The 24,173-nt window shown below is 53.1% G+C and overlaps 2 protein-coding genes across 30 annotated transcripts in view; both read right to left on the reverse strand.

Annotated features, from left to right (window-relative positions):
- The window catches only part of AFAP1 (actin filament associated protein 1), a 154,797-nt gene extending 150,391 nt beyond the window's left edge, over positions 1-4,406 (reverse strand). The window contains exon 1 of one of the 2 annotated variants that reach the window (XM_082462558.1): positions 4,191-4,406. The gene's annotated coding sequence lies outside the window, so the exon portion shown is untranslated. The remainder of the gene's footprint in view (positions 1-4,190) is intronic. The other variant, XM_082462557.1, reaches the window with a different exon arrangement.
- Positions 4,407-20,847: 16,441 nt separating this feature from the next.
- The window catches only part of ABLIM2 (actin binding LIM protein family member 2), a 150,498-nt gene continuing 147,172 nt past the window's right edge, over positions 20,848-24,173 (reverse strand). For 26 of the 28 annotated variants that reach the window (XR_014264435.1, XR_014264436.1, XR_014264438.1 and 23 more), the window contains one exon: positions 20,848-22,612. Coding sequence is in view for 1 of the 28 variants with exons in the window: in XM_082464365.1 (XP_082320491.1) it covers positions 22,499-22,612 (114 nt within the window). In the remaining 27 variants the exon portion in view is untranslated. The remainder of the gene's footprint in view (positions 22,613-24,173) is intronic. The other 2 variants (XR_014264461.1, XR_014264437.1) reach the window with 1 other exon arrangement.

Consider the following 24,173-nt stretch of genomic DNA (forward strand, 5'->3'; position numbering starts at 1 on the left):
CAGCGCTCTGATTAGGCCACCAGGGAAGAACTGGTTAACCCTCTTCCTCCAGTAAAGAACAAGAGGAACAACATGGAAAAGCAGAGCTCAAACGCTATCTTCTCCATCCCCAGGCATTCTCTTCCATGAAACACCCGTTTCATTTAATCCATATAAAAATCAGGCCTTCTTGCAGAACAAGTATTAACTAGTTTTCAGTGAAAACATTAAGACAATCTAAGGAAAAAAATCAAAGAAAAAAGACAATCTAAGGAAACCACAAAGAAAATCCATTTGCCTTTCTGAAGACGCCTCCCAAAAAATAAGATCCCTAACAAAACAAACCACATGCAGTACGTAACAGAGCGCCTTTTTTAAAATTAATTAAAGACCACCAATCAAAATAAGGACAAAAATCCTACTTAACATGAAAATATAATTTGATGGCATCACTCCTTGACCAAACAGCTACCATCTATGTTTAATCCCTGTAATCATCCAAATAAGAATAGCAGAGAGGGAATTCCCTGGCGGTCCAGTGGTTAGGACTCTGTGCTCTCACTGCCAAGGGCCCGGGTTCAGTCCCCGGTCGGGGAACTAAGAGCCCACAAGCTGTGCAGCGCAGCCAAAAAACAAACAAACAAACAAAAAAAGAATAGCAGAGAAAATCATGTATCCTTTTGACAGACATGTGGCTTTAAAATAATTGAGCACACCAAATTCCCATCTTGCCAAACAAACAAATTGGGAGATTAATATTTTGAAGGATTAATTACTAGAGTCCTTGGAAGTGGAGCTTCCTTACGGGTCATTTAACATATGTAACTTTTTGCAAGTAATAATTTTAAACTATGCTTTAAACCATTATACAAAGCCACACACACTTACTCAAGGTACTCCCAAAATTCACTTATTTCAGAGTCTCCAAATTAAAATCTCTGTTAGAGACTGGGGCATTAAAAAGCCTGCAGTTGGCTGACTTCATATGACACTCAAAAGATCAGCAAAATGCTCCTACCAAGACTTCTGCACCCAACAACTTCATTAAGGAAAACTTCAAGCCAATTTGACAGAGCACAGATGTTGCAAGCAAAATGTGGTTATGAAGAAGATGCAAGACAACATCAAAAAGTTGCCTAGGGACTTCCCTGGTGGCGCAGTGGTTAAGACTCCGTCTGCCAATGCAGGGGACATGGGTTCGAGCCCTGGTCCAGGAAGATCCCACATGCAGAGCAACGAAGCCCGTGTGCCACAACTGCTGAGCCTGTGCTCCAGAGCCCGCGATCCACAACTACTGAGCCCGCGCGCCACAACTACCGAAGCCCGCACGCCTAGAGCCCATGCTCCACAACAAAGAGAAGCCACCACAATGAGAAGCCCACCCACCGCAGCGAAGAGTAGCCCCCGCTCGCCGCAACTAGAGAAAGCCTGCACGCAGCAACGAAGACCCAACGCAGCCAAAAAATAAACAAATAAATAAATAAATTTATATAAAAAAAAAAAAGTTGCCTAAGCTTCCATCATAGACCTGCTCCTTCAACTCTGAGACAAAGTATACACCCATGCAACTGTGAAAAGAAAAAAAAAGGTAGAAGAAAGAAAAAGAACTTCTACTCTAGAATCTACATTTTCAAAGATCCCCATTTATACAACTGCCACTAAGAGAACTTTCCTCTGCTTTATTTGGTTGAAAGAATTAAAGGTTTAGGGCTGACAAGGTTCTTACCTAGTTTAAAACCCTCAAAGGTGAGGAAACTGAAGCCTAGTGGTTCTGCAGGAACAAATGGCAACTTTATTCCAGAGCCAGAATCAGACCAAACAAATTCGAATCAAGTACTCTACACAGTGCAACAAACACTAGGAAGTAACAGCAAATGTTAATCTAAAAACCCTTAGGAGAATTGAAGAATTGCAGATTCTAAATCACAGGAAAGACTTGGCTCCGTGGTACGGAAAAAGGACCTCTCATTTAGAAGGACCTCTCATTTAGATACACCTCTTCCTCTCTGGGCACTACAGCAAAACACCCTGTCCTTGAAGACCACAGCTCTCAGAGGGCTGGGCATGAGGACGTCAGGGAAGACTTCAGAAAGTCACCTAAACTGAGACTGTAAGAATGGGTGAAGGCCTGGAGCTGGGCGTAGGGCGGATGGAAGAGAGAGGGCAGAGAAGGCAGAGGGAAGGGCCTGCAGGCTGTCTGGACTTCATAACAGCGACAGCTGCAGTTAGGACCGCATTTTCATCTTGCATTCCTGTTATTTATACACCATCTTGTTCACAAAGAATTTCCATTTGGACATCAGAGCTACTTGTGCCTATAGCTCAGTCTCCTGTCTTGGACCAGAACACTCTGAAAAGGAAAAGACTTTTCAGAGTCTTGTTAGACTTGCAAGACTAACAAGGCTTGTTAGACTTTGCGTTCCCCAGGGAAAAGAATCATCCCTGGAACATAATAGGTGTTTTCATAAGTTTGATAAAAGGGTAAATGAATGACCCCAGTTTATTTAAGTGGCTGAGAGATACACAGCCTGCAGGGTAGTATCAGATCTTGCCATCAGGCTGAAATCCAAGTCTCCCGATCCACAACCTCACCCCCGCTATTCCTTCTGTAAACCTGACCTCTAACTGTAACTGCCTTGGCCTCATTCCGTGGGTGTAGATTCCCCTCCTTCAAACGCACTTTCCAGCCCGCCAAATTCTTGGGAAAGTTTCCTCCACTCTCCAGGCGCTGAGAGAGCTGCAAAGTTAAATCTGGCTTTCCAGACCTTTTTTTTTTTTTTTTTCTTCCCAATCCTAACGGAAGAAATCAAGAAGCGCCGGGCAGAGGGACCAGGCTCCCTCCAATCAGAGCCGGCTCCCGCCGGGCCGGCCGAGCCTCGCGCCTGAGCAGGAAACGCGGCGGCCTGACTCGCGGTCCCCAGGCGCGGTGACAGCCCCGCGCTCCCCGGGGACCGGGCCGGGGAGAGGAGCGGGTTCCCGGGGAAGTGCAGGCGCTTCTGCTCAAGTGGCAAATAAGGCAATAAATAAAACAGCGGGTCAGCTGTCAGACGCAGGCCATTTATGTGCCCCACGCACAGCCGGCAACAGCCCGACGGGCGCCACTACCCGCACAAGAACACCCCGAAACACATGGAACCCCCAACACACACCTACGCACGCGCGCGCGCACACGCACACTGCTGGGGGACGGAGGGGAGCCTGCCCCCGGTACTGATCACACCCCGACGAGCCGCGGGGGGAGGGGACGGGGCACAGCCCTCCCGCTCGCAGGGTGGCCAGGACACCGCGCGCGCGGGTCCACGCAGAGCCACCCTCAGTGACACACAAACACTCAGTGAACCAGTCATGGGGGTGGGGAGCGAGAAAAAGCCCCCACTGTCAGAGTGCCCAGGATCCCTACGACCGAGGGTCCACGCGGTCACCCTCAAGCAGACACAGCGAACCAGTCACACCAGGGGGGAAGGGGAGGGGGGACAGAGACAGTCTCCCACTCTCAGGATGTCCGGGATCCCCACGCGCGAGGGCCCACGCAGAGCTACCTTCGGAGACACAGCGAACCAGCCACTCCGAGTGAGTGGGGACCGAGACAGTCCCCCACCCTCAGGGTCACCAGGACCCCGCGCGGGGCGTCACGCGCGAATCCACGCGGAGTCGCGGCAGGCGCGGTGCCCCCTCGGTGCCACCCCGAGGCCGAGACCATGCCCGGCGCCCGGACGCGCGACGGCCCGGTCAGAGTCCCCCTCTGCGTCCCCGTCCCACAGGCGCTCAGGGCGGCGGCCGCCAACTCGGGCAGCGACCTCGCGGCGCCCCTCTCGGACCTGCCACACCCGGCGGGGACCCCAGCCCGGCCCAGGACCCCTGCCGCCTGGGACCCCAGTCCAGCCCCGGGACCTCCGCCCGGCCGGGAACCTCGTCCGGCTCGCGGACCTCGGTCCTCTCGGGGACCCCCGCCCGGCCTGGGACCCCTGCCGCCTGAGTCCCCCGCTCGGCCTGGGACCCCCGCCCGACCCGAGACCCCTGTCCGGCCCAGAACCTCGCCCGGCTCCGGGACCTCTGCCTCCCGAGGACCCCCCGCCCGGCTGGGACCCCTGCCGCCTGGGACCCCGTCCGGCCCCGGGACCTCCGCCCGGCCGTGGGACCCTCTCCCAGCCCCGGAACCCAAGTCCGCCGGGGACCCCCGCCCGGCCCGGCCCCGCCGCCCGCCGCCTCACCTCAGGCCGCCTCCCGGGCAGCGCTCACTCCTTGCCGGAGGTGCACTGGCCGAGCGAGACGGAGCCGAGCAGCCCGCAGAGCCGAAGTCGCCGCAACAATGGAGCCCCGGGGCGGGGCCGCCTCGCAGCCGTCTCAGCCCGTCTCGCGCTCAGGCTCGGGCTCCGTCTCCCACTCTGCGCGGAGCAGCTGCCGGCGAGAGGTTGCAACTGGGCTGGGGCAACGCGCAGGCGCACTCGCCCCGCCCGCGCCCCTCCGCCCCGCCCCCGGCGGCGCCCGGCGCTCGGGGCCCGCCCCCCAACCAATGGAGAGGGAGCTGCGCGCAGGGGGCGGGGCCTGGAGAAACAAAGGGATGTGGGGCGGGGCCGTTTCAGGGCTGGGCTGCTGGGTCCCGCGGGGGCCGGACCCAGAGCGACCGGATCCGCGGACCAACCCGGTCCGACCCGGGGAGGCCGGGCGTAAAGTCCACTTGGAATCCGCTCAGCAAGCCGTGCTCATCCCAAACCCGGAACTCAAGTTTATCGGATTGGCCTGCTTTACAGAAAGGGAAACTGAGGCCGAAGGAGCGAGACCACCTGCCCCCCACGTCACAAAGTCCCATTCACTCGTTCATCTTTTATTCATTCAACAAACATTTTCGCAGCCCGTAAGGTGTACGGTCGGAGCGGAGTAGAGGCAAACTTGGCCCTCCCTTAAGGAGCTCCGTCAGGCAGGACCAGAGATTTCTCGGAGTTACTTTAACCCAGGATAAAGGAGTGCAGAGCAGAGCTGTTTCCCTTTCCTACCTCAAAGCTTTTGTGGCTACGCTGTTCCCCATCTGCAATGCTCCCCTCTCCCCACCTGTCACCCCCCGTATATCCAAGTACCAATCATCCATAAAACCTCTGTCCTCGCCGTCTTTGATCTTTGGGCGTCGTGTGACCCCGCATTCCCGGTTTTCCTCCCTATCACTAGCGGCTCCTCCGGGAGTCTCCGGGATACACCCCTTCTCTGCCCAACCTCTCGGTGCTGGGGTGTTAGGGTGGTCCATGGCTCGGGCATGGACCCTCCTACCGAGAATCTCAGGCTCTCCCAGGCTTTCAACCATCCACAGACTGTGGTGACTGCCTGCTCTGTATTTCCAGCCCTGACCTCCCCTGCATCCGCAGCTGGACGCCCAGGAGGCATCTCAAACGTCTCACCATCAAAACAAAGTGCTTTATTCAATGCCCCCCACCTGCTCCTCCACGTTCTTCTTTCTCAGTAAATGGCCTCTCCATCCGCCCAGGTGCTCAGCTTGAAACCTGACATCCTCCTGGACTGCGTTCTTCCCCTCCCCCCTCCCCCCCCCAACCGCCAGGCCTGCCTTCTCTGCATCCCCACGCATCTGTGACCACCTTAGTTACAGCACTAGCTGGAGCTTACCATCTGAGTGGTTTCCTCTCACCCCCAGTGAAGTGTGACCTCTCTAGGACAAGGCAGGGGTCTGACTGAGTCATTTCTCGTGCAGAACAGAGCCCGGCACCCTGAAGGCACTCAGGGTTGCTGGTAGAAGGAATGGATGCATGGATAAGGTCTTGACAGTGACTGGGGCAGACCCTATCCCCATCTCCCTACACACACACACACTCACATGCACACACACAGGCACACCACTGAAAGCCCAGTTTCCAGTCTGATTTGCCAAATTCCTCCCTGGAGATAAGAAACTTCCCTATGCCTCTTCAGCCAGGCCCCATGTTTGGCGGATGTACTCAGAGATCAGGAACAAAAAATCTCAGGAAGGAAAGTAGTTACTGCAAAGGACAGCACCGGGTCCCAGACCTCTTTGCTCATGCTGCCCTCTGCCTGACACACTTTTCTCCCTCTACCTGGCCAACTCCCACTGACCCTTCAGTGTCTCACCTTCAGTGTCAATTTCCCCAGGAAGGCTTTGTAGCCACCTCCACGCCAAGTACAACCATGGCAGACACACCCTGAGGTGACCCCCAGTGAGTCACACCCTTGTATGATCTCCCCGTCTTGGGTGCAGGCAGAACCTGTGACAGCTTCTGGCCAATACAGGTGACAGGGGTGATGAACTGTCACTCCCAGGTCACATTACATTACATAAGAATTTGTCTTAAAGGGTACAAATGAACTTATCTACAAAACAGAAATAGTTACAAATGTAGAAAGCAAACTATGGTTACCAGGGGTAAGGGGGGGAGGGATAAATTGAGAGATTGAGATTGACATATACACTCTACTATGTATAAAAAAGATAACTAATAAGTACCTTCTGTATAGCACAGGGAACTCTACTCAGTACTCTGTAATGACCTATTTGGGGAAAGAAGCTAAAAAAAGAGTTGATACGTGTGTATGTACAACTGATTCACTTTGCTGTACAGCAGAAACTAACACAACATTGGAAATCAACTATATTCCAATAAAAATTAATTTGAAAAAAAGAATTTGTCTTAGACTATAAGGAGAGGTTCTACTTACAGGCTTTGGAGAAGTCGCCTGTGGATGGTTGTAGGACCTGAGTATCGCCTCCTGCTGACAGCCAGCAAAGAGCTGGGCTCCCGGTCAGGCAGGCCTGCAGAAGTGACTTCTGGAACCAACCTGAAGGAGCTTGGCAGGACTCTTCCCCAGTCAAGCCTCCAGGTGAGGATGCAGCCCAGACAAAACACTGAGTGAGCCCTGAGCAGAAGACCCAGCTAACATGGGCTAAACTCCAACCCACAGAAACTGAATTAAGAAATGTGTGTTACATTAAGCTGCTGTATTTGTGGTTATTTGTTATGAAACAATAAAAAACTAATACTAGGTCCCCTCCCCCATACATATACTCATAGCCCCCTGTACTTCTTTCTGGCATTCATCACAATTCTACTAATTTGTTTAGCATCGCTCGCTTGCCACCAGCATGAAAGCCCCATGAGAACAGAAATGGAGTGTGTCTTGCTCATCACTGTGCTTCAAATGCCCCCACGGTTTTCTTCTAAGGCGATTGGTCAAAGGTAGACCAATCCATCAGCGGGTTGGCTGACCCTACTGTCCTTCCCAGCCCCCTTTTCCCTGCGCATATTCCATTAGAGACACGCGAATAGTTTACTGCCTTCCTAACCTCCCTTATAGCCCAAGGTGGCCGTGTGTCATTGTCCTGGCCAGTGAGACACAGGGGAAGTTGGCAGAAATGTTTCCAGCAGTGGTGTCCTGGAGCCATTGTGGACCAGACCATGAGAGCCAATTGCTCATCGTTTAGGAATTTCGCAAGTCAGTTGTTAAACCCAATCATTACTCAAAAATTAAATTATATAAACTTACAATGAGAATCATATTAAAAGCAAAGATAATAAATACTGAAAATTCCTTCCTTCCTCATTATTTCACTGCAGTTTACAATGATCTATGCCACTGAGGATTTTACATCTATCGTTAACTGTACGATAGAAATAGTATGTAACGGTGTGCTACAGCCATCTCTTCCCATACCCGCAGCTAGCAATGTCATGTTGGTAGCTTGAAATCAGATGTGGTAGGAGAATTTATACCACAGAAATTGGTAATTGCTACAAATCAGGACTTTCTTCCTTCCTTCCATCCCCTAGAATGCCGGTAATTGAAGATTTACCAGCACATCTTCTAGGGAAGATTTTTCTCCCCCAGGAAAGGAATAGACACAGCTTTTTCTAAGCAGCAGGGATTAGTACCTTGAACACACATGTGATGTCTGGAGCTGTAGCAGCCATCTCACAACGACAAGCAAAAGTCAGAATCAGAGAGATTCTGATTCTCCTACCCCGGAGCCACTGAATCAGGACCAGGAATCATCTACCTCCAGATTCTCTATTAGGTAGGAAAAACAAAAGCCTTATTGATGTAAGCCACTGTTAGTCAATGTTTGTGTTACTTACAGAATTCCTAACTGAAGTGTGTAGACATTCAAGAAATGTTTGCCAAATTAATAAACTCAGCCTGACCATCCTTCCTCATCAGTGGTCATCCTGTTTGGGCTTATGTCCGCTAACAAGAAACTCACCACCCATTAAACCAGTCAGGGTATGATTGCACAACTTTGACTAGTAGAAAGTTTTTCCCTATATAAAACTGAAATTTTGGGACCTCTTGAACCTCAGAAAATAAGTCCAATCCCTCTTTGCCACCACAGCCCTTCTGATGTAAAGAGAGTGTTCATTTGATGGGAAAATAAATCAAGGTTTATTGATCCAAGAGCTGGGCCAACACTCTTTGTAGAAGTTCCTGACCTAGTTTGATACTGTGAAGGGCTATGAGGTAGGGTTAGTGACCAGAGATCTCTTCCAGATTCTTCCAGTAACACATCTCTTGAGGGAGAAAATTAATTACAAACTATTTATATCACAAGCTAAGGTGCATTTCCATGACACCTTTGATGCAGTCTTCCTAGATTCCGGAGCCTAGAGGGAGCAAAGATCATCTATGGCAACTGGGCACCTGTGGGAAATCCAAGCCCAGGTTAGGATGTGATGTGAGTTCACCAAGGCACTGAAAGCCCACAGGGCTGCCGCACTGGTCATGTATCGCTACATAACATGTTACCCCAAAACCTAGAGGCTTAAAACAACTTATAAGTATTATCTCACAGTTTTAGTGGGTCAGCAATCTAGCACAGCTCAACTGGGTGCCTCTGGTTCAAGGTCTCTGACAAGGTTGCAACCAAGCTGTTGGCTGGGGCCACGGTCTGATGTGAAGATTTGACTGGGGGACGGATCTGTTTCCAAGTCACTCATATGGCTTCTTGCAGGCCACATTCCTCACAAGATGTGAAACCTATGCAGGGCCACTCGCAACACAGCAGCTGACTTTCCCCAGAGCACCTGAGATGGAAGCTACACAGGTTACCGGAAGTTACTATCAACTTCACTGTGTTCAATCAGAAGCAAGTCAGAAGGTTCAGCCCACACTCAATGGGAGGGGACCACACGAGGGTGGAAACACCAGGAAGCAGGGATCATTGGGGGTCTTCTCAGAGGCTGCCTACCAAGCTGCTGAAAACTCATGATTAAAATAAAATCTTAGGACTTCCCTGGAGGTCTGGTGGTTAACACTCTATGCTTCCACGGCAGGGTGCACAGGTTCGATCCCTGGTCAGGGAACTAAGATCCCACATGCCACGTGGTGGAAAATAAAATAAAATAATAAAATGAAATGAAATAAAATAAAATAAAATCTTAAAAGCAGACATAGAAAACAAACACCATATTCTGGGGAATAACAATAAGACTTACAGATAACTTCTTACCCAAAATAATGGAAGTCAAAAGACAATGGGATAACAGTCTCATAATGTTGAAAGAAAAAACAAAAACAAAACAAAACTGTTAACCCGTCTACTCCAAAAGCTACAACCACTTACATGCACTGTTTTCTGTCTCCTTCATGCACATGGCATGATAGGAAAAGAGCCACTTCCCAGCTGGCCCTAAGCATGTCATTCTCCTGCTCTGCTTGGTGCCTTTGCAAACACTGGTCCATCAAGTTATTATGGTGGCTTGGTGTTTGGAGAAATCATAAGTTTGAGAGTAATAAAAACCATCTCTTGAAACCCAGCTCTAACACCTGTATGACCTTGGCAAGTCTCTTAGCTTCTCTGAGTCTCAGTAGCCACAACAGTCAAATATGCATGATACCTACCATGCTGGATTTTTCTGAGAATTAAATGAGATCATATATGTAAATTGCCTGGCACCTAGTAGGCACCTTATAGTTGTAAGTTCCTTTCCAGCTCAAGCTCTGACCTGGCAAACTGCTACTCATTCTTCAAGACCCAGCTAAATGTCATCGCCTCTGTGAAGCTGCCTCCACTCCCCAGGAAGGCCTCCTTGCCTCTACCATGATCTCACTGCTGCTTGAACAACCTGCCCTATATTATTACATTTAACACCCTGCACCGTCATGGTCTGTTTCCAGATCTGTCTCTCCCATGTAACAGCAAGCTCCTCCAGGGCAGGGTGTGTTTGATTCATACTTATCTCCTTGGTACCCACAAGGCACCTGGCTCCATTGTATGTGCTTGATGGACATTTGTTATTTGATTGGAACAATTTAGGGTTAAAACGTGTTGTCCAGACCTTGTGCTTATGCTGAGCCTATTTCCGACACAGCCTTCCTTTCCTCCTTCCTTCCCTGTCACTATGGAAGAAGGGACTTCCCCTCCCCCAGGACTGACCACCCTGTATAAAAAACACCCTCTCTTGTCACTCTCTCCCTTTATCCTGTTTGTTTCTTCCTTAGTATTTATCCTCTCCTGACACACGTATTTTCTGTCTGCTCTTCCCACCCCAGATAGAAGGTAAGCTCCAGATTTTTATCTATCCTGTTCACTGTTGTATCTTGAGATCCCAAAAGAGTGCCTGGCACATAGTAGGCGCTCAATAATTGCTGAATTAGTCAGTTAATCTCATAGGGTTGAGGAGGTTCAAATCGTTTCCAGTCTGCCTGGCAGGCATGTGCTCCCAATCTATACTGGTTTCTCTTCCTCTCTCCTTCCATCACTCCCCTGCCTCTTTCCCGTTGGTATTTTTATGCTCAGGTCTCTCTCGTTAAAAGAATAACACATCCCCTACACCATCATCCATGCCAACAGGCCCTCCCTCTGCCTCACCCTTCACCCTTCCAGCCACTGCCCCGAGCCTCTCCCCCATTCGGACTCAGATGTGTATTCCCAAGGTGCCTCCTGTACCTCCCCCCCAAGCCTCAGTCCACTCTGTCTGCTGTACACCTCCTCCACCTCACATGACTCTCCTTGCCAAGGTCATCAACGAACTCGTTGGGAGTAAACCCAAAGGATGCACTTGGGTCCTACCGGACTGCCCTCACCTCGCCATTTGCTCTCTGAATCCCTCCCTCCTTGGACCCCCTTTCTTCCCTTGAGCTCGGTCATACCACACCCTCCTGGTTCTCTGCCCACGTCTTGCTGCCCCTCCTTACTCTCCTTTGTACTCTGTTCTTCTCCACCCAACTCTGCTCACTCGGCACCATGTCCCGGGACAGTCTCCCGCAAGCCTGTGACTCTGTTCATCCCTCGCAGACATCCGTGAGGACATTCGAGACATCCGCTGAGCCTCATGGCCAGCTTTCTCCGGAGCACCTCCCCCTGGAGGTGGGTACCTCATGTGTGACATGCAATAGACAGGACTGTCTTCTTGCACGCACCCCAAGCCTGCTGTCCCCCCCCCCACTTCCTCGCCCCTCCACCATCTCTCCCATTGCCGTGTGGGAAAGCAGGGTCCAGTCTGCACTCCTCCCGGCCCCTCATCCTCCAGCCCAATCAGCAGGTCCTGCTGAATCTCCTTCTGGAACCCATATCCTCCACCCCAGCCTCCCTGCCACGACCTCCTCCCAGGCTGCATCTCTCTCCAGCATCATGGCAAAAGTATCCCTATCAGTCTCTCTGCCTCAAGGCCTGGTCCCTCCAACCTCTTCTCCTGGGAGCAGCCCAAGGCAAAGGAAGGGGGCGGAGAGAGTGCTTTAAGAGCAAACCTCAAAATTCCTTTCCCAGAGAAAAGCACATATATTTGTATGGGAAGCCACCCTGAAGGTTAGCTTTGATTATAAAGACCCACTGGTCATCAGTGGAGGGGCTGAGGCAGAGAAACAGAGCTAAACTGCTCTGGACAAGAACGGATGGGCAGCTGCATTTGGGAGCGCCCCAGAGAAGGGGAAATGAAGACGGCAGAGGGGTGAGGGCAGCCGGGAGAGAAGAGGAAAGGGGCCGTAGCGGGAAGCTGCTTGTTGGGAAAAGTCTAGTGGCAGTTACAGCCTGGGCCTTTTTTTTTTTTAACTTTCCATTTTATATTGGAGTACAGTTGATTAATAATGCTGTGTTAGTTTCAGGTGTACAACAAAGTGATTCAGTTATACATATACATGTATCTATTCTTTTTCAAATTCTTTTCCCATTCAGGTTGTTACAGAATATTGAGCAGAGTTCCCTGTGCTCTACAGTAGGTCCTTGTTGGTTATCCATTTTAAATATAGCAGTGCGTACATGTCGAACCCAAACTCCCTAACTATCCCTCCCCTCCCACCCTTTCCCCCTCGATAACCAGAATTTCCTTCTCTAAGTCTGTGAGTCTGTTTCTGTTTTGTAAATGAGTTCATTTGTATCATTATTTTTAGATCCTGCATATAAGCGATATCATACAATATCTCTCTTTCTCTGTCTGACTTACTTCACTCAGTATGACAATCTCTAGGTCCATCCATGTTGCTGCAAATGGCATTATTTCATTCTTTTTAATGGCTGAGCATTGTATATATGTCCCACATCTTCTTGATCCATTCTATTGATGGACATTTAGGTTGCTTCCATGCCTTGGCTAATGAAAACAGATGAACATTGGAGTGCATGTATCCTTTTGGACCATGTTCTTCTCTGGGTATATGCCCAAGAGTGGGATTGCAGGATCATATGCTAGCTCTATTGTTAGTTTCTTCAGGAACCTCCACACTGTTCTCCATAGTCAGCCTGGGACTTTTTAAACAGGGATGTCCAGAGGCCAGTCCTTCGCCCAGCACCTCCACTAACCCCAGGTTGCAGCGTGACGCTCATCTCTTGGCCTCTCTCCCTGTCCTTCAGCGGAAGTCTAGCCTTGTGTGAGCAGAACTGGGGTGGGAGGAGGTCTTGGTCCCTAAAGCAGGGGCTGGTCCCTGTCTGCATCAGCTTGGAGTCCAGAGAAGGAGCTGGTACAGAAGGCGAGAGACCTGCTAAATCTCTCAGTATTCTCACCACATTGTCCAGAACCTTACATGCTTTTACCCAGCAAGTGGATTAAGCCACTTCAACCAAAGCCACCAAGCTGTATTTTACTATTTAAAAAAGTTTGAGTCACAGGTTGGTACATACATAGATTCCTGACCAGCCAGCCTACCAGTGACAAAATAAAGGTATGGGTGCCCTTGTCCCCCAAACCCTAAATGTATCCCCATCTGGGACTGACTGGTCTCCAAGGTCCTCTACACCACCAACATCACTCTGCTCTGGACTAGGGTGAATGTGATTGATTGAATGTGAACCCATCGGTGCATGCATGCATTCATTCAATGTTCTTCTTCTGACGTTGGTAAGTTGTGCATCTGTACACAAGAAAATGATTCACACAGAAACTTGTGCCAATAAGTAGTTTTCCCTTGGGACTCTTTATTGAAAAAAATAAGCACATAACAGGCCTCATTCAAAGTTGCTGAATTTGAGCCTTGTGTGCGGGAGGTAGGGAAGGAGGAGGGTTAGAGCTCGGTGGTCCTGGGTCCCAGCACCTCTGCTAAGCAGCCATATGACTGTGGATAAGTCACCTAACGTTTCTGAGCCTCAGTTTGCTCATTTGTAAAATGGGTGCTTGTTAAGCTAGATGGTAAGGTATGTAACACTCCTAGCCCCATGCCTGACATGCAATTCGTTCTCCAACACGGCAGTTACAGAGGATACAGACATGGGCTTTGGTCTGAATCCCAGTCTGCCAATTACTAGCTGTGTGCTCTTGGGCCATTTATCTAACTTCTCTGAGCCTCAGTTTCCTCAGTTGTAAAATGGAGATACTACTACCTAGTTTACCAAGCTTCCTGTGGGCACTCCGGAAGGATCCATCATGAGACGCGGAAAGTGTTTTCTGTAGGCTAGAGAGAGAAAGAGCTCCCTGTGTTAGCGTGTCTGGGATCAGCAGTGGGGGTGAGGCCACGGTGCAGGGCCCCTGCCCTACTGCAACAGCAGCGGTGCCAATCACCCACTCTCCCTCCGTGGTCCTGCGCGGCTATGCCAGATGGCTCTGCTTACACCTGGGAAGGCCAGAGCACTAGGCTGGCTGTAAGAGTGCACCTTTCTTTCCCCGCCCCCCGGCAGGGGTGGCCTGATGGAAGACAGGCGTCCCCAGAAGTAGCCCCAGAAACCAGAACTCCATACAAACGGTTTAAGCATGGAGGAGGGAAGGGTCGGGGAAGGTAAGGAAGGTGCCAAGGGAGGCGTGTCCAGGAGCAGGTGGCCGCTGTGGGCAGCGGGAACTCAAGCCCAGTGTGGACAACCTCCGAGATGTCCCACCCATGGCGGAGGGTCTGGGGAGCCTCACTGGTTAAGGGCTGCCCCGGAGGTGGGTTAACTCCCTGGGGCTCCAGGCCTGCCCCTCACGTAGGCTGAGCAGAGCCCACGGCCAGAGATGCAGATGCTCTCATAGGAGCCTCCAGATGATTCACAGATCCTGCGGGCCCCAGGCCTCCAGGCAGGGCCCAGCAGAGTCTCCCTGGCAGGGTGCACAGGTCATTATGAGCCGAGGTGGAAAGTATCCCAGGCACAGCCAGGCTACTGTGGAGCCCAGGGCAGGGAGGGCCCCAAACCCCAGATATACTGTGCAGCTCCTGGAGGCTCCAGGCAGCTTCCGGTCCTAAGCCTTCGCTGTGCTGCGTCCTCGGCCTAGAATGCCTCTTCCACCCGTCCTCACTCTGGCCTTCACTGGCTGACCCCTGCTCACCCCTCTGAACTCAGCTGTAGTGGGGCTGGGTGTAGGAAGCCTTCCCAGATGCCCGCCCCGCTCCCAGTTAGGGTCCTTCCCATACCCCCACCTTCCATCACAGCACTTCTACCTGTGCTGCTGTTGCCTGTTCCTGTGACCCTTGTACCGGTCAGTCAGGCTGCATAACAAAATACCCAGACAGGGACTTAAACAACATTATCTTATTTCTCATCGTTCTGGAAGCTGGGAAGTCCGAGATCACGATGCTGGCAGATTCAGTTCCTGGACAGAGTTCTCTTTCTGGCTTGTAGATGGCTACCTTCTCCTGTATCCTCCCATGGCCTTTTTCTAGGGCCTGTGCAAGAAAACTTTCTTCCTCTTCTTATAAGGCACTGACCCTATTGGATTAGGGCCCCACCCTTATGACCTCATTTAACCTTAATTACCTCTTTACAGGCCCATCTCCAAATACAGTCATACTGGGGGTTAGGGTTTCAACATATTAATTTGGGTGTGTGTGTGTGAGACACAATTTAGTCCATAGCACATCTCTTCCATGGGTTTGTGGTCAGTTCTTGAGGCCAGGGACAGTATCTTCTTCATCTCTGTTTTGTCACACCCAACTCAGTAATATTTGTACGTAAAAAGGGTTATATGAATGGAAGGAAGGGTGGTAACAGTTTGGGGAGAGGGGTCATATCATGGAAGTCTTTGCAGAGAGGATGACGTCTCAGCTGGGTATTGAAGGATGAATAGGAGTTTGCTAGATGGGGCCAAGCAAAGAGCCCTTGCTAAGGGCGCCATGTTTGGGAGGGAGGTGAGAAGATGATGCTCAAGAAATAAGGCTGCCAGAACGGAAGAGTAAAGAAGAGTCTGGAGAGGGAAGCAGTGGCCAGATGGTGCCCGTGAAGGAGTCGGAGGACAGGCCACGGAGGTCCCTGCGGTGAGGTGTCCAGACAGGAGGTGGCACAGTCAAGCCTGCACTACAGACCAATTGCTGCGGGCCCCTGAGCACAGTGTGGACTGGGGAATGACGCGGCACGTTAAGTATCAGGACAGAGAGATTCGGGGCGTTGGAGGCGGGAAGCACGGGCAGGATGTGGCGCTTGCTCCATGGAGCGCTCAGAAACGATGTGCAGCTGAGGAGGGTTCATGGTGCTCAGGCTGCAGACAGGAGAAAAGGAAGCCTCTATTATTCATGAAACCTAGTTCAGTAATAGCCTGGCAGCCTCTGGCGGTCACCAGGGAGGCACTGATCTCCTTTCTCATTTAATTTGTCAGAAGTGCTCTCACACTTGGGGACGTGCCCTCTCAGCCCGTGGGCTGGGAACTGGGCCAGATCCTGGATCGCGTAGCACAGGTGGATGACTTCCCCGATACCAGGGTTTCTTCCGCTCTTGAAGGTGGGGAAGGTGGAGGCCGGGGAGGGGGAGACAAGGGGCCAGGGGAACTGGCTTCCGGAATGATCCAGCTTTCACCTGTTTAGTAGACAGCTTTCCCTCTGGAGCGGCAGCCTGGGAACTAAGAAAGACAATGGCAAGGGGTGGAGGTGATGTAGGGGAGGGGGGCCTGGACAGGAGCAGAAGGAAAGTGTGGGTGATGGCCTTGGAGGAGGGGGGGTAGGCGGGGGCAGTGGCAGTGGGAGGGGCAGCTGGGGCTCGGCCAGAAGGAGCCCACCCTCCACCTGCCGAAGACTGAGCAGCAGGGCACGCTCAGTGCCCTCGGGGCCGGGGCCAGCGGGCCGTCTAGGGATCCTTGTAAACTAAGGGTGACTGGAAGTGACTTCCCTCTTGGCCTGGGACATCATCTTCCCCATCCAGGACACAGCCGGCCACCGCCCTCGCTGGCGCAGTGGAGAGTGTTCCTGACTGTCCACAAAGACGGAGGCTTCTCTGGATGGTGAGATGGAGCAGCTGCGGGCCTGGCCTGAGGGCGACCTGCGCCCAAGCTCTGCCCAGGGATCTCGGGGCAGGCAACTGGGAGACGACGCCCCTTATCCAAATGCAGAGGGCGGACTTTAGATCTTTTATCTGACGTTCCCTGTGCCTCAGTTTCCTCATCTGCAAAGTGGGGATTATGGAAGGGTCTGCCTCATAGTATTATTGTGAGGACCTCAGGTGCTCAGAACAGGGCGGGACAGACAGTGAGATCTGTAAGTGGACGCTACAACGATTCACTTCTTCACCTCCCGCGGGAGCTGTGCCCAAGCCAGGTCCCAGGCCTGGGTTCTGGGGATGGGCCTGGAGGCCCTTCTCCCTCTGCTTCCCCGGGAAGGCGGGCTCACAGGCAGGCCCCCTCCTGGTGGTGCTGGCCGGCGAGGGTGCTTCTACCACCCCCTGTGCCACCAGGTGTCAGCCGGTGGGACCCTAGGTCCAGGTGCGGGTCGGGTAGGAAGTGGACCATTCTTGCAGACTTTTCTGAGCTAAAACACACTAAGCAACGTCTTCCAGCTCAGCTGTTCCAGAAGCTCTGCACTGGCGCTTCGGAGTCCGGTGCATTGAGGAAACTGACACAGTCCCTGGTTCCTTGTCCATCTCCTGTTGGTTCTCAGCTGGCTCAGAACTTAGAGCAGGGGTGGGTGGGCTTAAGGACAGCCCCAAGCCGCCCCCAGGGCCACTCACGATGTCCTGCATGCTTGTGACGGGCCACTCCAGCTCCGTCCCCTTCCTGCTTCCCCCTCCTGCTCTCCTGACCAACTTCTCTCTGTGCCCCCTCTTTACCGCGTGGCCCCTGCTGGCTTGCGCTCCGGCTGGGTGTCCCCTGCTTTTGTCCACCCCCCGGTTGACTCATGCATCTCATCGTCCGGCTCCCTGAGAGAGTGCTGACTGGGGGGACCATCTCCACGCAGAATGAAGCCTCTCGGGCTGGGGCTGGGGAGGAAATGCCCCACAGGGTAACCAGGGAGTCTGCTCTGCAGGGGTCTCAGGGGCCATTCTTGGTCGGGTTACCTGTGCTGGGGGCCGCAGGTCATGGGCAGGACATGGTGATTTGTGGGTAAAGTGCATTAAGGAGGGGGCGCGGAACACAGCAAAGCCTCGGAGGGACTGGGGTCCGTGTGGTGCTGGTGGTCAGCTGGGCACTGATGAATGAGGGCAGCTCACCTGCAGAGGATGGTGACCGGGGCAGCTGGGGGCCTCCTGACAGTTCGTACAAAGAGCCACCGAAGGCACGGGGGATGAACATGGGGACAAGAAGGCCTCGGGGAGCCTGGGCTGTAGAGCTGGGAGTGCCCGCCAATAGAGCGGGTCCTCTCCCCTTCTCGACACACAGGTGCCGTGCTTTCCAGATGCCTTTGTAGCTGGGTGGAGCCACGTGACTAACTCTGCCCAATGGGCCTGACTGGTGGTGACACGTGTCACTTCTGAGCCAAACCCTAGGATGGGCTGTGTGATTTGCCAGCCTCTCTTCCTCCTCACATTCAAAGCAGTGAATTCTGAAGCGTTGGGTTGAGATTTCAGTGGCTTAGAAGGCACAGCTACCCTGGGGAGAAGGGTCCAGAAAGGAGGCCTGTAGGCTGACATCTCCCTGCCCCATCAGTCTCGGGGCTCTTGACACAGGCCCAGGCTGGGGCCAATTCGGGAAGGTTGGTGCCATTAGCAGACACCAAGGCTGGCGTGGAGAACGGGGCCGGACTTGGCTTGGGACTTTGGGGTGGGCAGCTCCTTAGAACCCGAGACAGCTGGGGCTCAGGTGGGGGTGTAAGCTCTGGGGGGCACGGGCTGGTTGTGCATACCTCCAGCACCCGGGACAGTGCCAGGCGCAGACGGGGGCTCAGCAAATGTACTCTAAATGACCCTACACACCAGGCACCAAACGGACACTCTACTAGCCAGAATGACAGGTCCCGAGCCTCCTGCAGCAGCCGGTCTTTCCGGTCAGGACACCGGGAGTTTCTAATCTTCCAGGTCTGCACTGTCTAATCGGCAGCTGCTAGTCACGCGTGGCTACTTAAACTGACCTTTAAACTAATGAAAACTTAAAACTGAATTCCCTAGTCACACCTGTCACATTTCAAATGCTAGTGGCTGTCATACTGGACAGTGTGGGTACAGAATGCTTTGCAGAAAGTTCTACTGGGCTGCGCTGCTCTAGAAGCACCGATACCAGGAGAAACTCTGGGCTCCCGTCCTGTTACCAAATATTCCAATGACGGGTCACAGAGCACTGTTATAAAACTGCCAGCCCTCTTGGAGGGAAAGCATCAGTAAACAGATAAGAAGAATGTGCTGGGGAACTATATTCAATACCCTGTGATAAACCATAATGGAAAAGAATATGAAAAAGAATGTACACATGGGTATAACTGAACCATTTTGCTGCACAGCAGAAATTAACACCACATTGTAAATCAACTATACTTCAATAAAATAAGTTTAAAAATTAAAAAAAAATTAAGAGAGAAAATACAAGATGTCCCCAAATCAAAGTGAAACTGTAATTTGGGAAAAAAAGAAAAAAAGAAGAAGAATGTGCTGACACAGGGGCGGGCATTGGTGGGGAAATTCCTAGAGTCAGCAGAGGGGCCTGTCTGAGGTGGGAACTTCAGAGCCAAAGCAAGAGGGGAGAGAGGGGCCCTGCCTGGAGAAGAAGCACGCCCCCAACTCCAGGAGGGAGGAGAGCGCGTGCAAAAGCTCAGGGCTTGTGCCGAAGGAAGGCAGCGTGGCTGTGACGTATGGGACAGAGGCCGATCCCATGTGGAGCAGGGAGAGGGGAGAGCGGGGGGTCATAGAAGGTGCTGTTGGGAGGTTGACATGATCCAACTGATGGTTGCAAAGCATCACTCTGGCTGTCTGTGAAAAATGACAGGTCCAGGAGGTGAGAGTGGGGACAGAAGGCTGATTGGGAAGCTGGGTTCACCCAGGTGAGAGGTGAGGGGGGAGGGAGTATGGTCAGGGTGACCACATGTCCAGTTTGCCTGGGACAGGCCAGGTGTGTGCTGTGTCCCTGGGTCATTGGTAACGGTGCCACCATCCACTCTCAGGATGTTTTCTGATCTGGATAATTCCATGACAGTGTCTGCTGAGATGGAGAGATAGAGAGAGATGCTTCAGGGTGGAACCAGGACCTCTGACAGGCCGTCCTTGGGGGTGAAGGAATATGCTGGTTTCTGACTTGCAAACCCGGGTATACTAAAATGGGGCAGATTGTGTACATGTGGACAGGCTTCTGGGGCTTTATGAGAGTCATTAATGTCATTGGAATAAGATTAGAAACTGCTGTGGATTAAATGTGTCCCCCAAATCCATATGCTGAAGCCCTAATCCCCAGTGTGCTGGATTAGGAGGGGGCCTTTGGAAGGTGATTAGGTTGTGAGGGTGGGCCCCTCACAAAGGGATTAGTGCCCTTTGAGAAGCTGAGCGAGATGAGAAGAGAGATGATCTCTCTCTGCCCTGTGAAGACACAGCTCACACATCTGTAAGCAGGAAGCAGGCTCTCACCAGAACCCAATCATGCCAGCACCTTGATCTTGGACTTCAGACTCCAGAACCAAGAGAAAGAAATCTTTGTTGTTTAAGCCCCCAGTCTATGGTTTTTGTTACAGCAGCCTGAGCAAACAAAGGTAGAGATTATAAAGCATTCCATCCCAGGATGACATCTGCTGACCTGCTGGGCCCTCCCTGGAGGGAGCCTGGCCTTCGTTCTCTTCCCTTCCTTAGCCATGTGCTCCAGCCATAACCAGCAACCCAAGTTTCCGGAACCTGGGAAGCTGCCTCTGGCTCAGTGTCCACTCCTGCTGTTCCCTCTACCTGGAACACCCTTCCCTTCCTTGGCCTCTGGGAACACCTCCTCATCTGTCAAGAATAAGTTTGGCAACACCTTCTCAGAAAGCCCGGCCCCCTGACCTCTGGGGTGTATATGGTGCCTCCTCTAGACCTTCTCCAAAGGGTCAGTCTTACTGTCATTGTCTGTTTGCTAGTCTGTCTCCCCAGCCTGACTGGGGGCAGGCATAAACATCCCTCCCTTCAGCACCTGATGCCTAGCTGAGGAGCTCTAGAGCAAGCAGAGGGCCCCACCCTTAGGGGCTGCCTCTGAGAGCGCTGTCCCAGGGCGTTCCCGATGCCAACCCCGGGGCCGTCCTGCCCGGCTCTGTGCACGCTTCCGGGGCGACCACTTTTGGCAGACGCGCTCCCCAAGGACTGTCAGTAGAAGGGGGTCCATGCCTAGAAATGACGCGCCTTTATAAGAAGTGGCTTTTCACTTTCACAAGTTATAATACATCATCCTTTATTTTTCCAGGCTCCCCTAGTCCGACATGACGTTCGCTAGTGAGAAACTGGGGGTTTCCAGCGGCCCGGGCTCAGATCGCGAAGTGGAGGGAAGCGTACTAGGTGCTGAGAACTCCGCTCCCTGGCCAAGCCGGGCTGGTGAGAAGCCAGGTGCGCAGAGGGACTGGCGTGTTACGGGGCCAAAAGGATGCTGAGTGACGTTGACTCACGGATGGGAACATCCAGGACACACAGGAAGATGCAGCTTCACGAAGATGGGGAGGGGGACAGACTCTGGGGACACCTTTGCAGTGTTTCACAGGCCTCTCAACGCATTGACAAACATTCTGTGTCAGGCACCACGCTCTAGCCCACACCTAATCACAAGCAGGACGTCTTCCAGCGGGGGACCCGCCGGCCTCCTGCTGTGGATGCCCTGCTGACTTTGCGGATCTAGGCGGCACCTCCCATCCCGTCTCCCCGAGGGTCTGGCTGTCGGTCTCAGGACCCGGCAGGAGCATCCCTCCCTGGGGGTGTCTGTGTTTTATGGGGGAGAAGGGGGGAAGGTGGGACGCCCCTGGCCATGTCACCAAGAGGGCATGGAAATCCTTCATTCTGGGGCACTGGCCGTCAGGGGAGGATGTCTTCTCTCCAAGACTTGGAAAATGACAGCGAGAAAAACAGTGGTGGCTGTATTTTACGTGTACTTACAAACAGCATTATGGGGGGGGCGGGGAGTGGGTCTGCCTTTCGGGGTACCTGTATGACACGTCAAAGAGCAAAAAAGCACAAAGAGAACAGACAAGGAGTCCTGTGTATTAGGAACACACCCAAAACCGGAAACCACACAGACGCGAACAGTGGAGAATCAGGCTGCAGGTGCTCCCCTTCAGCGGGACCATAGAATTAAACTCTTTATATATGTCGTCTTTAAGTAGGCTCTACTTTTTAATAAAATAAAAACTTCTGTGTTACTTTAAAGATATCATTTAGGCATCTAAGGGATGATCTGGAAGAAAAATGCTGTGCACGGAGGGCCCTGGCAGAAGCTGCCTGTTCAGACTGAAGTTCCTCCCTAAACACTGATTCATCACAAAGGCCGTAAAAACCGAGCCCCCATGCTTCTTGCAGCCCTGGGTGGCACTCCCCCTGCCTCGGGGGTGGGGGGCCCATGTGCCAGGCCGTGCCTCCTGAGGCTGAGCAGGTGAGGGGGGCCACGCCGTGCGCCCACCCACCCATGACCCTGTCAGCGCCTGTCATCGACAGGCCTCCTCAAATCTCCGGTCCCATAGCCTCTGTGGCCCCAGGGCCCAGCGTGGGGTGGGCACTGCCCAGAGGCCTGGGAGGTGGGCTGCACTTGTCTGTTCCCCCATCTCCGGGGCAGTGACTTGCAGCATCTCCCTGATGGCAAGCAACAGCGGGAAAGGAATAGTGCGAAGCCAGGCGTCTGGGCCCTAAACTACGGGCGGGAGCGGTGCTGGCAGAAACGGGGGCGCTGCACCTGCTCTGGGACCTCCTCCCGCCCCCAGGCCCCAGCCCGGCCCTTCCAGGCGCCCACCGCCCACCGTGGACACAGAGAAGCCAAAGCCAAGTGCAAGAGGAGGGGTCTGGTGGTTCCCGCAGGCGTGCCCGTGGTCAGGGGTCTCGGCAGCGTCAAAACAGCAGGGCTTTCTTCTTGAGGTCGTTCCTCTTCCAGAGGGCCAGGCGGTCAAACTCTTCCATGCTCATCCCAAACACCTCCTGGAACTCCTCGGGCGACAAGTGTCTCTTCAGAAAAAAAGGAAAACCCAGAGGGGAGCAGTCAGCAACTTCGCCCCTTGAGGCGGGATCTGCAGCAAGGATGGGGTGGTCCCCCTCAGCGCACCCGGGGCCCTCGGGCTCCCCACCTTCGCTCTGTATCCCCATCACTCTGCTTTGCAGCGGACAGAACCAAGCCCAGAGGAAAGAGATCTGGTTAGGGCCCCACGGTGACCAGCTGCAGAACCGGGGCCAGAGCCCTGACTCCTGACACCTACAGACACGTGTCCCACTGCAAAGTTTGAAAGCACACCCGGGAGAGGACTTCCTCCTGCCTGGAAATGGCTGAGATTTCAGGAGATTTGCATATGTGGGCACATTCATGATTTCATTAATTTTCATGGCCGCCGTTTTGAGAGCCGGAAGTGGGTGGTTTATTTCGCCCCCATTTCACAGATGAGGATGCTGAGGTGTGGAAGGCGAGCAAAGGAGCCTCAGTTCAAACCCTCCCTCTTCCCCACCTCTGCTGTGTGACCGTGAGTGAGTTTTTTGTGTCTCTGAGCCCGATCCCGGGGGCACAATGGAGAGGCTGAGCAGCACGGTGTCAAGGGCACCTGCGCCAGCTAGCCTCTGGAGCCTCGGTCTACTCACCTGTAAATGGGGTCACCCTGGCAACCCCCCCAGAGCTGCGTGGGTGAGTGGGTCAGCGCAGGTGAGCTCTCAGGGCTGAGCCCGGCCACGGGCAGGGCCAGTGTGTGTTGGGCACGTTTGTTAGGATCCGAGATAGAGCAGACTCTTGGATCTTACCCTGATTGCCACCCGAATTCTAGACTGTTCCTTGCAGGTTTCTGCTCCCATCAACCCCACATCTGTCTTCCTCAGTAACTCCTTCTTGACCTTCGAGACCCGGCTCGGGTGGGCACGGCACCATCTCCCGGGGGGCTTCCCAGGGGGAGTGAGGCTGTCCCCCTCCTGCCTGGGAGGGCTGAGGGGAAGACGGAAAGGAGGTGGGGGACAGTCTGCAACGGGGGGGCGGGGTCAGGTTCTGGCCCCAGAGGACCCGGTTCAAATCCCCGCTCTGGCCCCCACTTGAGAAGCGTGGCTTCCGTGTGGCCGTGTGGAAACCAGTCTGGCTGATCTTCCGTGTGCTTAGCAGGATCGCCGTGCGACCCAGCAGATCCACTCGCAGGTGGATCCCAGAGGACCCGGACTCGCGCGCACACCTGCACGCCCACGTGCACAGCGGCATCACCCACAAGGGCCGAGAGCGGAAACAACCCGACTGCCCATCGAAGGACAAATGGATAAACAAAATGAGCTCGATTCAGACTCGGGAACACGGTTCACCCACACAAAGTCGTGAAGCCCTGACGTTCGCTAAAACACGGACACGACCGTTAGGCTGATCCCATTTATACGAAACGTCCAGGATGGGCAGATCCACAGGGCCCAAAACCAGAGTAGTCATTGCCGGGGTCTTGGGGAGGGAAAGGACCGGAGAACAGCCGGTCAACGGTACGGGGTTTCCTGCTGGGCTGATAAAAGTGTTCTGGAATTGGATACAGGTAGTGGAGGTCGTACAACCTTGAGA

The sequence above is a fragment of the Balaenoptera physalus genome, assembly GCF_965194825.1.
Source record: "Balaenoptera physalus genome assembly, chromosome: 5".
NCBI classification, from domain to species: domain Eukaryota; kingdom Metazoa; phylum Chordata; class Mammalia; order Artiodactyla; family Balaenopteridae; genus Balaenoptera; species Balaenoptera physalus.